At 41.6% G+C, this 16343-nt stretch overlaps 1 protein-coding gene across 1 annotated transcript; it reads right to left on the bottom strand.

Moving 5' to 3' along the window:
• Positions 1 to 778: 778 nt before the first annotated feature.
• Positions 779 to 2361, bottom strand: H1-7 (H1.7 linker histone). The gene is given in 2 exon segments (XM_004863088.3): positions 779 to 1221; positions 1223 to 2361. Coding segments are annotated over 2 exon segments (783 nt in total). The 5' UTR covers positions 1900 to 2361; the 3' UTR covers positions 779 to 1115.
• Positions 2362 to 16343: the final 13982 nt, after the last annotated feature.

The raw sequence follows: 16343 nt of genomic DNA, 5'->3' as shown, positions 1-16343 counted from the left end.
ATGGAAATGAAGTCTATGTAAATAGGGAAGGGTGGAGGGGTGAAGGGCGCACAGGTAATGGGGAGAAAAATAAGAACTAAGATACATCATGTACAGGTACAAGCACCCAATGATAAATGTAAACATACTGTATCCCTAAAATGTACCAATAAAAGAATTTAAGAAAAAAAATTCCTGTTTGTTCCACAATTTGATATAGTACCTGGGAAGCGGTGTGGTGGCGTAACAAAAGCAAAGGATCTATTCATCCTCTAACCTTCCCCATCTCCTGGATTTCTGATATGCATTCTATAAAACTTACTTCCTCTCTAGGAGTGAGCACTTTCACAGCACCTATTTCCCTTACTTTTAAATTTTGTCAAGTAACGTATCTATCTATCGTGGTGCCAAGCCCCCCCCTTATCATTTCACTGACGGTTAAAATCACCCAAGTACAATTCCAATATCTTACAGAGAGGAACCCATGAATGCTATGGTAATGATGTGGCTGAAGTCAGAGCAGCACAGCTTTGACTAGAATCCTGGTCTCACTTAAGCACTGGTTCAGGGCAGTGTTCTGCTATAGCACATTACCCCCCAGTTAGGAATTATTGTTATTTAACTCCCAACAAGCCCGTGCCATGCTCTTGCTGGATGCTTTCTCACTACTTCATTTAGCTGAAGACGTTTTTAAAAATTAAAATAGCGTATCAATTCAGGGAAAAACTTACAAAATCATTATAATCAATTTTGGAAGAAGAAATTTTGTCATAAAGGAATGTCAGTAAGAACACTTTGCATCAAGGGCCATTCAAAGGTTGTCTCTTCTGGCAACATGGCCCCCTCCCCAAAACTCAATGTGGAATTGCTAGGTTGTTTATCATTAATTCAACGCTTCTATCTAACTAACCCTGTTTAGTTGGTGGTTTCCTGTTTTCTTTCCCGCCTGGTCGGGCAGCAGGAACAGAATCTCAGCTCTGTTCCTCTCTTGACTGACCTCCCATGTTCCTGCTACTGGTCTCAGCTGAACACCTACTCCTTCCCTTCCAGTTAAGAACAAACAAACACAAAGCGCCATGTAAACAGCTTCATTGAGAGGGAGAGCTGCTTTCTCAGCGGTCCATGGGGGAAAGGCATCAGCGCCCCGAGGACCTGAATCCGCTCTCCCACCATGGGCTCCCGGCTGCATTCCGGGGACCTTGGGATTTAGTGGAGGTCTTGGTGTGTGCCTTCCCGGGGCCCGCTGCAAGGCCGGTCGGCTTTATCCGCTGTTGGCCTCTGGATGGCCCATTGTGCCTGCTTCTTGGGTTCCTGCTTCTTCTCTTGCCTGAGCTTCGAGCTTGACCTCTTCTGGCCTCTGGGCTCAGGCCTGGAGTCTCCCTTCGAAGCGCGTCTTGGGGCCTTGGGCCTCCTCCCCCTGGCCCTGGCCGGAGGCCTCGCCTTCAGCCACGCGTTGCGTCTCCACTCCTCCCTGGCATTGCTCGCCGCCTGGCGACGCGTGAGGCGCCTCCGCCGCTTCCGGAGCCTGGGCGGGCTCCTCCTCGAAGAGCTGCCGCCCTCCTCCAGCCTCGGGCGTCCGGGCTTTCTCCTTGGCTTCGGAGTCCTCCAGACCCTGAAGCACTCAACCGAGTTGCTGCTGCTGACCCGCAGGAACACGCCCCTGCCCTCGGGCCTGGGCGCTCCGCCCGAGTGGCTGCTGACCTGCCTGCGCACTTCGTAGCCCGCCTTGGCCAGCTCCTTCCTGAGGGCAGTCAGAGTCAGCCCCTTGTGTGCGGTGATGGCCCGGAGCACCACCTGGGACACTCTGAGCACTGAGCTCTGGATCCCCCTCAGCAGTCCCCCGAGGGCTCTTCCCGCGGGCCGCTGGGCGCTCATGTCAGCGCCCTGGGATTCAGCACTGGGCCTGGCCGCTGCAGCCATGGCCCCGCATCCCACTACGGGTCTGTGGGCTCACAGAGCTGGCTTTGGGCCTCACCTGCCAAGACCGCACCTGAGGCCCAGCTGCTGACTTACGTCACAAACAAGGGTTGGGCCCAGCTTATTGAGGCCCCTGTCAGAGGACTGGCACGTCTTGCCCAGGTACAGGCCGTTCGTACTTTCCATAACCAATCAGAACCCGAATTTCCTTCTGCGTCTAAACCAATCCAAACCTTCAGCGCCTTGTGCGCCCGTAACAATCACCTATAGAATTTCCAGAGTTCCCTTCAGGGTTCGTACTTACTGATCTTGACCTCCGCTGCTCCCTGAAGTCCATTCTTCTGTGGCCCTAAACACTACCCACATTTCCCTAAGACAGAGCTGCTCTCAGCTGTCCCAAACTAGCAATACAAGGCCTGGAAGAAGTAAATGTGGCAGTCTGTGAAACACAACCTGGCCCAGATACCCTACCTTTAGGCCCCACCAGTTAGATGTCTGCAGTCCTGCTTCCTTGTAGCTTGGCAAGGACGTGAAACTAAAGGATAACCAACTCTTTTAGGTGAGAAGGTGAAACCTTAGAAAGTGTACAACTTCAAAATTTAATTTTAATTGCCAATCCATTGCTTTGTCCAATTCTAGATTTTCAATCGGACTTAAATCATGTGCTCATTAACTTCAGGAGCCATCTTTTTTTCCTCTCTCCTGTAGGTAAAGGTCAGAAATTCAGACTCCATTTCTGCACTGACCTTTTTATTGTTGCAGAAATTTCACAGTGCAGGGAGTGATGTTCTCAAATTTAACCTGTTTTTCAGAACATGCAAACATCTCTATTTGTTAGTGGTTTTAAACAGCAGATCTCTCTTGTTCTTCCCTTGGGGCTGACAGGACACAGATGTCAGCTTCAGCTAACAATCACTACAGCCAAAAGGTAAGCACCTGAGGACAGGAATAAAGGTTGTTTGGGAAATTGATAGAGTGGCATAATGTTGAAACACAAACTGTTGTGAATTTTGTTGGGAGTAACCACAAAACTCACAGGAGACGGAGGAGCAGGGGTAAAACAACAAAATTTATTTGCTAGCAGGCCAGGCCCACAGGAACATGCCTTCAAGGACTGACCCAGAGTTACATTGGTGGCTTACAGTTATACAATTCTGGTCATGTGGTTTACAGAAAGCTTAGGGTCTACGTGTAATTTTGCTGATGAGGCATGGTGCAGACATCTGGCCTCACTTGGGTGGGGGTTGTGGTTAGGCAGTGTTCTAGGCTTTTGTTTATCTCGTGCCTACAGACTTGTGGCTAATGGCGAACCATCTGGTATTGCTGTTTTGAGAAGTGAAACAGTATTCTCAGAAGTGAAGCAAGTTACAGAAGCAGAATGAAGCAGGCAGTTATTTTATATTATTTTATATTTTCCTTAACAAAACAAGCTGAAGAATTTGGAAAATAGGAACTAAACACTGAGGGGTGGTAACACCAGAACTTCAATCAGGGTGAGAGAGGAATAGGAGGGTAGATAGGATATCATGATTTCAATTGAAGGAACAATTGGAGAAGTTGTTTCTCCTTTCCCTTGTCTCAGTTCCCTTGCATCCTGTAGCAGACCTCCCTGCCCAGTACTAGCGGGCTATGAATGGCACATGCTTCTTGCTTTCCTAATTCTGCTATGCTGTTTTATATCAGGAGTTAGACCAAAGCCTTGCATGACTCAAACAGGCGTGCCAGCTAACAAAGTTGGTCTAGTATTGCTCCTTTGCTAATGGCTGTCAATGAGGCCTAAATCCTGGTCTGTGAAGTGGCAGGGCCCTGCTAAATTTCATGCCACTGAGATCAGCATGACCCCAATTAAAATCCTTTCCCCTGAATATTGCTTCTTAGTGACCTTGTGGGTTGCTTGCTAATTGTGCCTGGTCCCAGTATTGGTTTCTTCTACCCTAGCAAGATAAGCAGTGCCTACTCCATAACATCCCTGCCTGGTGCCATCACACCAGGTGTTTGGCAATAATTCACTAGATGACTTCAAAGCTCCCTAGCTCCTTATTCCTTCTCATGATTGTATTCAATAAATACTGGTTGTGCTTGAGGGTCTTTGTCTTTGCTTCCATCAGCAACACCGATCATGGCCCAAGACTCAGCTTCATTATAAGTCTCATTCCATCTATTCTTAAAACTTTAGTTGGTGCTGTGGTGGCTCACAGGAGACTGGGACCTAATGCAGGGGTCTCCAACAAGCCCCATTCCCCCTAATCCTTACATTTGGTGCCCAATGGCATCCCCTACTTTTTGGTAATGAAAAAGACCAGACTCAACCAATATTCATCAAAGTGGCTTGGGTGAAATGAGTGAACACAAGCAAATAATGAAACATATGAAGCCTTGGAGGTGACAAAATGGGTTGACTGGTGTCAGGAAAGCAGCCAAGGCATCTGAGGCTCTTTACAGGAACTTCCATGGAGGAAGAGCTAATCCTCTGGGTTCATCACTGGCATGGCGGTGCCATATTCCTCCCCAGACATTTGCTTGGTGGGTCAGTGGACAGAAGTCCATTGCTTGGGCCACCTGTCTTCCCGTTTTCTCTCAGAACCATTTTCTACTTATCCTGGGTATACCCTCAAAGGGGAACATATCTAGCTGACTCGGTTCCTGCCCTAACCTCATTTGTGTCTGCCTGATCTGGCTACCAGGAAATAATACCAGTTATAGAGAACTTGCCTAAGAGGTCAATTGACAGTTATCACCACCACCATGATGGGGTCCAAACTCAGCTGCATCCTGCAACTTTCTGAAGAATGGGTCCTGTGACTGCATTGGGGACTGGCTTGCCTGCCTTTCCTCCTGGCCTGCTCTTCCCAGCACTGCAGCATACCAAGGAGCAGAACATGGGCTCAAAGTGGCAATGTCTCAGGTTAGGTTGTTTCTGCAACAGACTAGGGAGCTCATTGGGGACAAGGAATGATGTGGCACACCCGAACCTGTCATTTACCATGTCCCATCGGGCTTTTGCATAGGCCAAGCCAGCCAATTGAAAGGATTTTGCACAGGGTATATCATTTCACCTTCTTTTACAATTTTTTTCTTTAAATTCTTTTGTTGGTACATTTTAGGTAAACAATACATTTACATTTATCATTGGGTACTTCTGCCTGTACATGATGAATCTTGGTTCTTATTTTTTCCCCATTTCTTGTCCTCCCTTCACCCCCTCCACCCTTCCCTACTTACAAAGACTTTGTTTCCATTTTTTCCTTTCCTCATAATTTTTCCTTTCCCTTCTTTCCTTTCCCCTTCCCCTCCTAACTTCCCCTACCACTTTGGACCTTTTCTTTCTATTTCAAATTATCAATTATTCATTTTAATCCTTATTTACACTTTCAGTTTCTCACATTAGAGAAACAATTCAGTATTTGCACATGTGTGTCCTATTTATTTCACTTAAGAGTATGGCCTCAATACGCATCCATTTCGCTATAAATGTCTCTAGTTTCTCATTCTTTATGGCTGAGTAGTACTCCATTTTATTAAAAAACCACATCTTTATCCAGTTTCCAGTTGACGGGCAATTGGGCTTTTTCCAAGCTTTAGTTATTACAAACTGTGCCTCTATAAACATGGGTACACATATAGCACCATGGTATGATACTTTTAATTCTTTTGGGAAGATACCCAGCAGGGGAATAGCTGGGTCAAATGGGACCTCTAGTCCTAGTTCTTTGAGGTATCTCCATACTGATTTTCACAGTGGTTGCACCAGCCTGCATTCCCACCAACAATGGAGAAGGGATCCTTTCTCCCCAACCCCCACCAGCATTTGTTATTGGTTGATTTCTTGATAGCAGCCACTCTTTCTGGGGTGAGGTGGAATCTCAGTGTTGTTTTCATCTGCATCTCTCAAATGACCAGTGACGTGGAACATTTTTTTCATATGTTTCTTTGCTGCTTTTACTTCTTTTTCTGAGAAATGTCTGTTCATTTCAGATGCCCATTTTTGAATTGGGTCTTTGAATTTGGGGGGGTCTGATTTTTTTCAATTCCCTATATATTCTAGATAGTAGACCTTTGTCTGAGGTACAGCTGCTAAAAATTTCTTCCCACATTGCAGGTTGTCTCTTAGCTCTTTTGGTGGTTTCTCTTGCAGTGCAGAAGCTTTTTAATAAGATGAGATGCCAGATGTTGATTCTTTGTGGTAGCTCCTGTGCTGCTGAGGTTTTGTTCATAAAGTCTTTTCCTATGCCAACGTCTTCAAAAGTTCTACCTAAATTATCTTCCAGCAAGTTTAGTGTTTCTGTTTAATATTTAGATCTTTAATCCACTTCAATCTTAGTTTAGTGCATGGTGATAGATATGGGTCTAGTTTTAATCTCTAACAGGTTGAAATCCAGTTTTTCCAACACCATTTATTAAATAGGCTATCTTTCCTCCAATGAGGGTGTTTGGCTCCTTTGTGAAAGATAAGGTGGCTGAGTGTATCTGGAGTTGTTTCTGCATCTTCTAATCTATTCCACTGGTCCTTGCCAGTAATATGCTGTTTTTATCACAGCAGCTTTGTAGTGTAGTTTCAAGTTGGGGATTGTGATATCCCCTACCTTGCCTTTGTTGCCTAGAATTGCATTTGCTATTCTAGGTCTCTTCTGGTTACAAATGAATTTTTGGATTGTTTTCGCTAGTTCTGTGAAATATATTGTTGGAATTTCAATCAGCATTGCATTAAATCTATATAGCAGTTTTGGAAGTATGGCCATTTTCATTATACTGGTTCTTCCTACCCAGGAACAAGGGATGTCTTTCCGTTTTCTTATATCCTCTTCAATCACTTTTATCAGGGTGCTGTAGTTTTCAGTGTAGAGGTCTTTTCCTTCCTTTGTTAGATTGATTCCTACATATTTCATTTTTTTTGGATGCTATTGTGAAAGGAATTGTTTCCCTAATTTCTCTTTCAGTGAGTCTGTTATTTGTGTATGAGAAGGCTATTGTTATTTTGAGTGTTGACCTTGTATCCAGCTACTCCACTGAATGTGTCACTTAAGTCTAGAAGCCTTTTGGCAGAGTTTTTTGGGTCTTCTATATAAAATATCACATCTTCAGCAAATAATGACAGTTTAACTTCCTCCATTCCTATCTTTATCCCTTTTATTTCTTTTTTTTTTTAGTTCTTTTATTGGTACATTTTAGGTATACAATTCGTTTGCATTTATCATTGGGTGTTTGTACCTGTACATGATATATCTTGGCTCTTATTTTTTTTCCCCATTACCGGTGCACCCTTCAACCCCTCTGCCCTTCCCTATTTACATAGATTTCATTTCCATTTTTTTTTCTTTTCTCACAGTTTTTCCTTTCTCTCTTTTCCTTTCCCCTTCCCCTCCTTTCACTCCTTCATCTTTGGACCTTTTTTCCTATTTCAAATTATCAATTATTCATTTTAATCATTTTAACCCTTGTTTACACTATCAGTTTCTCACACTAGTGAAACTATTCGGTATTTACATGTGTGTCCTATTTATTTCTCTTAAGAGTATGGCCTCGATATGCATCCATTTAGCTATAAATGACTCTAGTTTTTCATTCTTTATGGCTGAGTAGTACTTCATTTTATTAAAAAACCCACATTTTCTTTATCCAGTTTCCAGTTGATGGGCACTTGGGCTGCTTCCAAGCTTTAGCTATTACAAACTGTGCTGCTATGAACATGGGTGCACATATACCGCTGTGGTATGATTCTTTTAATTCTTTTCAGAAGATACCCAGCAGGAGAATACCTGGGTCAAATGGGACCTCTAGTCCTAGTTCCTTGAGGTATTACCATACTGACTTCCACAGTGGTTGCACCAGTCTGCACTCCCACCAGCAATGGAGAAGGGTTCCTTTTCCCCAAAACCCTGCCAGCATTTGTTATTTGTTGATTTCTTGATAGTAGCCATTCTTTCTGGAGTGAGGTGAAATCTCAGTGTTGTTTTCATCTGCATCTCTCGAATGACAAGTGATGTTGAACATTTTTTCATATATTTGTTGCTGCTTTTACTTCTTTATCTGAGAAATGTCTGTTCATTTCAGATGCCCATTTTTGAATTGGGCCTTTGAATTTGGGATGTCTGATTTTTTTCAATTCTTTATATATACTAGATAGTAGTCCTTTGTCTGAGGTACAGCTGCTAAAATTTTTTTCCCATATTGTTGGTTGTCTCTTAGCTCTGTTGGTGGTTTCTTTTGCAGTGCAGAAGCTTTTTAATAAGATGAGATCCCAGTTATAGATTCTTTCTGCTACTTCTCATGCTGCTGAGGTTGTTTATGAAGTCTTTTCCTATGTCAATGTCTTCAAGAGTTCTACCTAACTTATCTTCCAGCAAGTTTAGTGTTTCTGTCTTAATATTTATATCTTTAATCTGCTTTGATCTTAGTTTAGTGCATGGTGATAGGTATGGGTCTAGTTTTAATCTTTGGTAGGTTGAAATCCAGTTTTTCCAACACCACTTATTAAATAGGCTATCTTTCCTCCAATGATGGTGGTTGGCTCCTTTGTCAAAGATGAGGTGGCTGAGCATGTCTGGAGTTCTTTCTGCATCTTCTAATCGATTCCACTGATCCTCAGGTCTGTTCCATTGCCAGTACCATGCTGATTTTATCGCAGTAGCTTTGTAGTATAGTTTCAAGTTGGGGATTGTGATACCCCCAGCCATGTCTCTGTTGCTTAGAATTGCTTTAGCTATTCTAGGTCTCTTATGGTTCCAAATGAATGTTTGGATTGTTTTCTCTAGTTCTGTGAAGTATAACAGACTCACTGAGAGAAAAATTAGGGAAACAATTCCCTTTACAACAGCATCCAAAAAATGAAATATCTAGGAATCAATCCAACAAAGGAAGCAAAAGACCTCTACACTGAAAACTACAGCACTCTGAAAAAAGAGATTAAAGAGGATACAAGAAAATGGGAAGAAATCCCTTGCTCCTGGGTAGGAAGAACCAGTATAGTGAAAATGGCCATACTTCCAAAACTACTATATAGATTCAATGCAATGCCAATTGAAATTACAATATCCCTTTTATTTCTTTATCTTGTCTAATTAATATGGTTAATGTTTCCAGAACTATATTGGAGTGGTGATAATGGGCATCCTTGTCTTGTCCCTGATTTTAGCATGAAAGTTTTCAATTTTTGACCATTTAGTATTATGTTGGCTGTTGGTTTTTTCATAGTCTTAATCAGGTTGAGATAAAGACCTTCTGTTCCAATTTTCTGTGGAGTTTTTATCATGAATGGGTGTTGGATTTTGTTGAACACTTTTTCTGCATCTATTGAGTTGATCACATGGTTTTTGTCCTTGGCTCTGTTAATATAGTGTAATACATTTATTGATTTATGTATGTTGAAACATCCCTGCATCCCTGGGATCAATCCGACTTGGTCAGGATGTATGATCTTCTTGATGACCCTCTGTATTCTGTTTGCCAGTATCTTGATGAGGATTTTTGCATCTATGTTCATTAGAGAGATTGGCCTGTAGTTCTCTTTTTGGTTTGGGTCTTTCCCTGGTTTTGGAATCAAAGTAACACTTGCTTCCAGGAATGAGTTTGGAAGCCTTGCTTCCCTTTCAATTTCCTTGATGAGTTTAAAGAGTAATGGCATTAGTTCTTCTTTAAATGTCTTGTAGATTTCAGCAGTGAAGCCATCAGGACCTGGGCTTTTCTTTGTTGGTAAGTTTTTTTATCACATTTTCAATTTCACTCATGTTGATTGGGGTGTTTAGAATTTCTATATCTTCTTCATTTAACTTTGGCAATTGATATGTATCTAGGAATCTGTCCATTTCTTCTGTGTTTTCCATTTTATTAGAGTATAGGTTCTTGAAGTAGGTATTGATGATTCCGTGGATTTCTGCTGGGTCTGTTGTAACTCCCCCTTTTTCTTTCTTCATTGCATGGATTTGAGCCTTTTCTTTCATTTTTCTGATAATGTTGGCTAAAGATTTATTGATTTTATTTATTCTTTGGAAAAACCAACTTCTTCTTTCATTGATTTTTTTGTATTGTTCTCTTAATCTCCATTGCATTGATTTCTGCTCTGATGTTTATAATTTGCTCTCTTATATGAACTTTGGGTTTGTTATGCTTTTCTTTATCTAGGAGCTTGAGGTTCTGCATTAAGTTGTTAATTTAAGTTCTCTCTGTTTTCTTAATATGGGCATTCACTGCTATGAATTTCTCTCATAAAACTGCTTTCATTGTGTCCCATAGATTCCTGTATGTTGTACCGGCATTATCATTTACTTGTAGAAACTGTCTAATTTCTTCTTTTATTTCCTCTATGACCCATTGGTTGTTCAGGACGGTGTTATTCAATTTCCATGTGTTTATGGGGGTTTTGTGGTTTCTTATGTTATTGATCTCCAATTTTATTGCACTATGGTGTGATAATATACAAGGTGTCACTTCAATTATTTTACATTTGCTTGGACATGTTCTATGAGCTAGCATGTGGTCTGTTTTGGAGAATGACCCACGTGCAGCCGAAAAGAATGTGCACTCTAATTTTGTGGGGTGGAACACTCAGTAAACATCTATTAAGTCCATTTGTTCAATAGCTTGATTCAGTTCTAGGATTTTGTTGTTAATTTTTTGTTTAGATGATTGGTCTGTTTGTGACAGTGGAGTATTGAGATCCCCCACTACAATTGTGTTACTGCTTATTTGGTTTTTCATGTCCATTAATATGTGTTTTGTATAGTTGGGGGCATTTGTATTGGGTGCATATATACTTAGGATTGTCATCTCTTCCTCTTGGATTGTTCCCTTCACAAGGATGTAGTGACCATCTTTGTCTCTCTTAATTAGTTTTGGTTTGAAATCTATTTTGTCTGCAATTAAGATTGCCACCCCTGCTTTCTTCTGGGTTCCTGTGGCATGGAGAACTGTTTTCCATCCTTTTACTTTCAGTCTATGAGTTTCTTTTTGAGTTAGGTGTGTTATATACAGCATATTGTTGCATTTTCCTTTTTAATCCATGCTGCCAGTCTATTTATTTTGATTGGTGAATTGAGGCCATTAACATTGAGGGTTATAATTGATAGATATTGACTCATTCTTATCATGATGTTTTACTGTTGTTGGTTCTTTTTTATTTTTCCTCCTTTACCTTTAGTTTCTTGCCTTGCCTGGTAGCTTCCCTCTGTTGGGCCTCATGGAGTTGTGACTTTCATTGTCTTTTTCTAGGATATTGTTTAGAATTGTTTGGAGTGCTGGTTTGGTGTTCATGAAATTTCTCAGGTGTTCTTTGTTGTGGATGTATCTAATTTCCCCATCAATTTTGAAAGATAATTTTTCAGGATACACTAGTCTAGGTTGAAAGTTATTTTCTTTTAGGGCTTGAAATACTTCACTCCAGGCTCTCCTTGATTTGAGGGTTTGTATTGAGAAGTCTGCTGTGATTCTCATGGGGTTTCCTTTGTAGCTGATTTGTTTCTTTTCTCTAACTGCTTGTAGGATTTTGTTCTTCTGTTGGGTTTCTGGGATCTTGACTATTATATGTCTAAGTGTAGATTTTGTTTTTGATCATGGCTACTTGGAGTTCTATATGCCTCATTTTTCTATATGTCCAATTCTCTACCTCTGTCTGGGAAGTTTTCTACTATTACTTCTGTGAACAGGTTTTTAGATGTCATTTGTACTTTCTCCTGCTTTTTCATGGACTCCTATCTGTCTTATGTTATTCTTCTTTGCATCATCTAGCAGCTGCTGGATTGATTTCTCATGGTCCCTTACTATTTTGAAGAAATCTCTGTTTTCATGGTCATTAACCTCAATCCTGTCTTCTATAGCTGATATTGTATCTTCACAGTCCCTTAATCTGATGTGCATACTTCAGTGGAGTTTTTAATCTCCTGGATATCTGTTAGAATCTGTCTCATGGATTCCATTTCTTTCCTATGTTAAGCAATCAAGGTTTCCATTTCTTTCCTATGCTGGGCATTCATGACTTCCAGCATGTTTCTGAGCTCTATTTTTTTTTAACTGTTTCTGTTCTAGAGCCTCTAATCATGTCTTTCATTCTGCTTACCATCTCTGTAGTTTTCTGGGAAATTCTTTGTTTTGATTTTTTCTAGGGCCTCATTCATCTGTTTTGTTACTTCCTGTGCTATCAGTTCAGGGTGTCCAGGTGGTTGATTATCAGACTTTTCCACCTCATTTCCCCCAGCATTTACCCTTCGTGGGGTGGAAGTCTGAGTTTGTGCCTTGCTTAAATGTCTTCTCATTTTTTTTTTTTGGTTCTGTCCTTGGTATAGTTCCTGGGTTGATACTTAGAAATTGCTTATTGTAAGTATCTTTGTTGCTTGCAATGAGAACCCTTATGGAATGATTGCTTCTCAGAGCTGTCTTCCAGATATAGCTGGTATTTAGGTTTTGAGTTTCTAATGACTCTGAGGCTGTCTCATTTTCATTATACCAAGAAGAACAACTGATTAGATCAATCACAACACCTTAACCTAAGCGATAGAGTCAGCAACACCATAGTATCAAGTACCTCTTAGAAAATGACAATTTGTGATAATTATTAATCTATCACCTTTAACTGTGTGAATTAAATCAAAATTGAGGACCAACCCAACATATGTGGTTAGTGAATAAACTCCTCAATATAGCACCTTTACCCTTCAGGATGGGGAGTTAGAAGGAGTTGGGGAGTGACAGAAGGTAGAGGGATAGGGGAAGGTCAGCATTGATGCCAGAGGACACAGGCAAGAGAATGAAAAAGAGAAGAAAAGAAAAAGAAGAAATCTGAATTAGGGCCAGGACAGTAACAAAAAGGGAGATGAAGAACAATGTGGGATAGCAAGGAGGCGGGGGGGGGGGGGAAACAGGAAAGAGGAAAGAAAGAAAAAAAGAAGAGAAAAATAAAAAGTTGAAAACAGTAGGCAAAAAATTAAAAATAAGAGCAAATAATAGTAATAATAATTTTGAAAATAACAAATAAAAATAAAAATGAAAATGAAGGCCCTCCTTCAGAGTATGTCTTCTGTCACAATAGACAATGTGGACAGCACTCTGCAGATACAAATCAATGAGTCCCAGGAAGCCAGTTGCAAACCCATGGGATTCAGGCAGATTTCAGGCTGCAAGTCCCAAGTTGAGCTCCCTGTTGTCCTGCAGGGTTGAACTCTGCAAGGTTTTATTGCCGGTTCCAGCTGCCCTTCGCCTGAATATAGTCCAGGTTCTGATGGGAGGGGATGATCCTTCCAAATTACCAAGTCTGGTGTTCTGGTGTCCTCTGTGCCTTTGTAGTGTGGAACCAGGTAGTAGCACAGCCAGGTGGTCAGAGGCATGGGGGGGGGGTGCTGCAGGCGCCAATGTGGCTAACCACTTCACCACTGTGGGTGTGGCAAGTGGCAAGGGGTCCTCACTTTCTGGCCAGTTGCTGGTGGGTGTGGCACGGGTTGGATGGGAGCGGGGCTTCCGGTGGCCAGGGACCTCTCTCTAATGCAGCCTGAATGGGTCACTGCCATAGTTTTTGGTAGTTTGAAAGCAACATGGCACATACACACCTTCATTAAAAAATGAAAATGAACTATTGTAAATTAAGAAACATGATCAAATGTTTTCTACAAGCAAAAAGAAATTGTTTTTCTTGGCCCAATAAATTTCTGACAGTGGGATGCACTGTATTAGGTTATCTATCATTTTAGGGTGGTATGATTTAGCAAGGGTGGCTGGTATGATTTGATTTAAAAAGAGCCAAAGAGGGATTTCGTATATGGCTTCACAACAGTGCCCAGTCACTGGGTTGGATTTAGTTACATACTTGTTTGGAACTCTATGGAATGAAGGCCTCAATTTGTAAATTATGAAGTTGAAAACAACTTATACAGGCTCAACAACATGAAGTGATATGATCATTAGTCTTTGTGTTACTTTTCTCTCCTTGTTGAGACAAAATCCCTGACACCCAAAGTTAAAGAGAAAAAGGTTTATTTAGCTCATAGTTTGTAGAGGTTTCAGTCCATAACTGTCTGGCTTTAAGGCAGGGTGGCTTGGCCTAGAGGGGTATTGCAGAGGAGATCAGTTCATAGCACAAACAGTCTAGCAAAAGCAACAAGGGACCTTAACAGCATCATTCTACAACTTTTATCCAGACTATTTATGGCCAGTAGCAATCACACCCTTAATCCTAGTGCCATTGAGCCTAGCATTGCATCATGAATAAATTCTGGCATTGCACCCTCTAGATCAAGCCACCTCTGAAAAAGCCTATGACCACATGAGGCATTGCGGGGGACAGCTAGACACAAAAGATAATATTCTGCACATGGCCTCCCAAGACTCATGTACATTCCTTTACATAAAAGTCGTTTAGTCCATCTCTAAGAGTTGCCAAAGTCCTAACAGTTTTGGCCTTGCTGAAAAGTCCAATCCTAAGTCTCTTCTGAGATTTAAGGCAAACTCTTAGCTGCAAGCCCTTGTACAAATGAAAAGAATGTTAAACACTTCCAACATTAAATGACACAAGATAGACATTTCCATTCCCAAAGTTACAGACGGGGGACACAAAGGAATGGGAGTGAAACAATTCCAAAATCCAGCAGGGCAAACATTAAATCCCATAGTTCCACTTTTAGCATCCCTGGAAATCTGTGACAAGTTGTGAATTCCAAAGGGCTTGGGTGGCCCCACCTCTATGGCACTACTGGTTGTAGCTCTCATGGCTTCTCTCTTGGGCCAGCTCTGCTCCCTCCTTGCAGTTTTCCTCAAGCCATCTATGTTCCTGGCTTCTCCAAACATCTGGGGTCTCCACTGTACCTTTGGCTTCATACACTGTGCTTTAAGGGGCACGCTGCCTGGCCTCCCAGTCTTTCTTGTGAAACCTGAGTGAAAGCCTTCCTGACCCCATGACTCTTGTATTCTGCATGTGCCTAAAACCAGCACCATGTGAATGATACCAAGGTCTGCTGCCAGCTCAAGCAGTAGCCAGGCTTTCTTCTCTGTTGCCTGTAGGTATCCAGTGCCTATGAACCAAATCCTGAGAAACAACTTCTCTAGGCTGCCACTGTTCTGGAACATGGTGGTCTGGGGCTCTCTTCTCTAAACAAAATATTTCACTTTTGCAGATTTGAGGCTGTACAAGGTGGAGTCCTACTGCTTTTGTGATGCCCTCAGGTAATCTTTTCTATTCTCCTGTTCCTTCTGAACAACCAAGATCTCTATCTTTTCAGTCCACAGCTTTACAGGAGAGCTTCCTTTCTGGCCAAACTCAAAACACTTTAAATCATTCTGCTGGGCTCTTAGCTCTTGATTCTCAACATAAATCTAGCTAAAAGCCTCCAATAGCAGTTATACCATGGCCTCAATATGAGCTTGCCTTGTAATTTCTTCTGCAAGATTAATTAGTCCACCACCCCTGATCTCAGTCTTAGGCAAAGTCTCTGGACGTGAGCATAATGCAGGCAAACTTTTTGCCGATCTGGATATCATCTGTATTCCAACAACCAATACAGTCCTTCTTCCCAGGAGGAACCTTCTAAGCCTAGTCTATACCAGTATAATTTCTGTCAAGAAAGGTCTTCTGAGCTAGGACCATAAGCTCCCAACAAGTATAACCTAAGGCCTTCTTCTCTAAGTTTTCCCCTTCCCACATTGCAGCACCAAGGACTTCTAAACCACATGGTCATGTACAGTCACAGCAACAACTCCACTTCTGGTACCAAATTCTGTGTTAGTTACTTTTCTGTTGTTGCTGAGACAAAATATCTTACACCCAAAGTTAAAAGTGAAAAGGTTTATTTAGCTCACAGTTTGTAGAGTTTTCAGTCTGTAATCAGCTGGCTCCAAGGCAAGATAAGTTGGCACAGCAGCATTGCAGAGAACAGTTCATAATGCCCACAATGTAGCCAAAGCAACAAGGGACTTTACCAGCATCTTTCTGCCCCTTTTATCTTATCCAGACTACTGAAGGCAGGTAGCACTCATACACTCAATCCTAGTGCCTTGAGCCTAGCATTGGATCATGAATCAATTCTAGCATCACACACTAGATTAAGCAGGCTTTGAAAAAGCCCAATCTATGACTGCATGAGGCTTTGGGGGGATATCTAAATACAAGCCATAACAGTCATTGACTAACATTTTGAAAACTTCAGGGCAAAAGAAAACAAATTGGTGACCTCTGCCCATAACTATTTGAAAACGGGTTAATACAGTTTCCTGTTTATCATGGTCACTATGGTGATTTGGAGAGACAGTCATTTCAGATACGTGATATGTAGTACAGTCAATATCATTTCTAATAAATTTTATTTTATCCTATTTGCCCCCTCAAACCCCCTCTTCTCCCTATGTACAAAAGCTTTGTTTCAGATTTGTCTTTCTAATTTCACTTTTATTCTTGCCCCTACCTTCCTTTCTCCCTCCCTCCTCCATTGTTCCCTTTCCCATTTGAACACTTTCTTCCCATTTCCCAACATCCA

Source organism: Heterocephalus glaber, unplaced genomic scaffold, assembly GCF_053883595.1.
Source record: "Heterocephalus glaber isolate CG9 unplaced genomic scaffold, H.glaber_assembly_v1.0 deba00001733, whole genome shotgun sequence".
NCBI lineage: Eukaryota > Metazoa > Chordata > Mammalia > Rodentia > Bathyergidae > Heterocephalus > Heterocephalus glaber.
The sequence above is the reverse complement of the archived record's forward strand: the minus strand, read 5'-3'. Positions and strand labels throughout refer to the sequence as shown.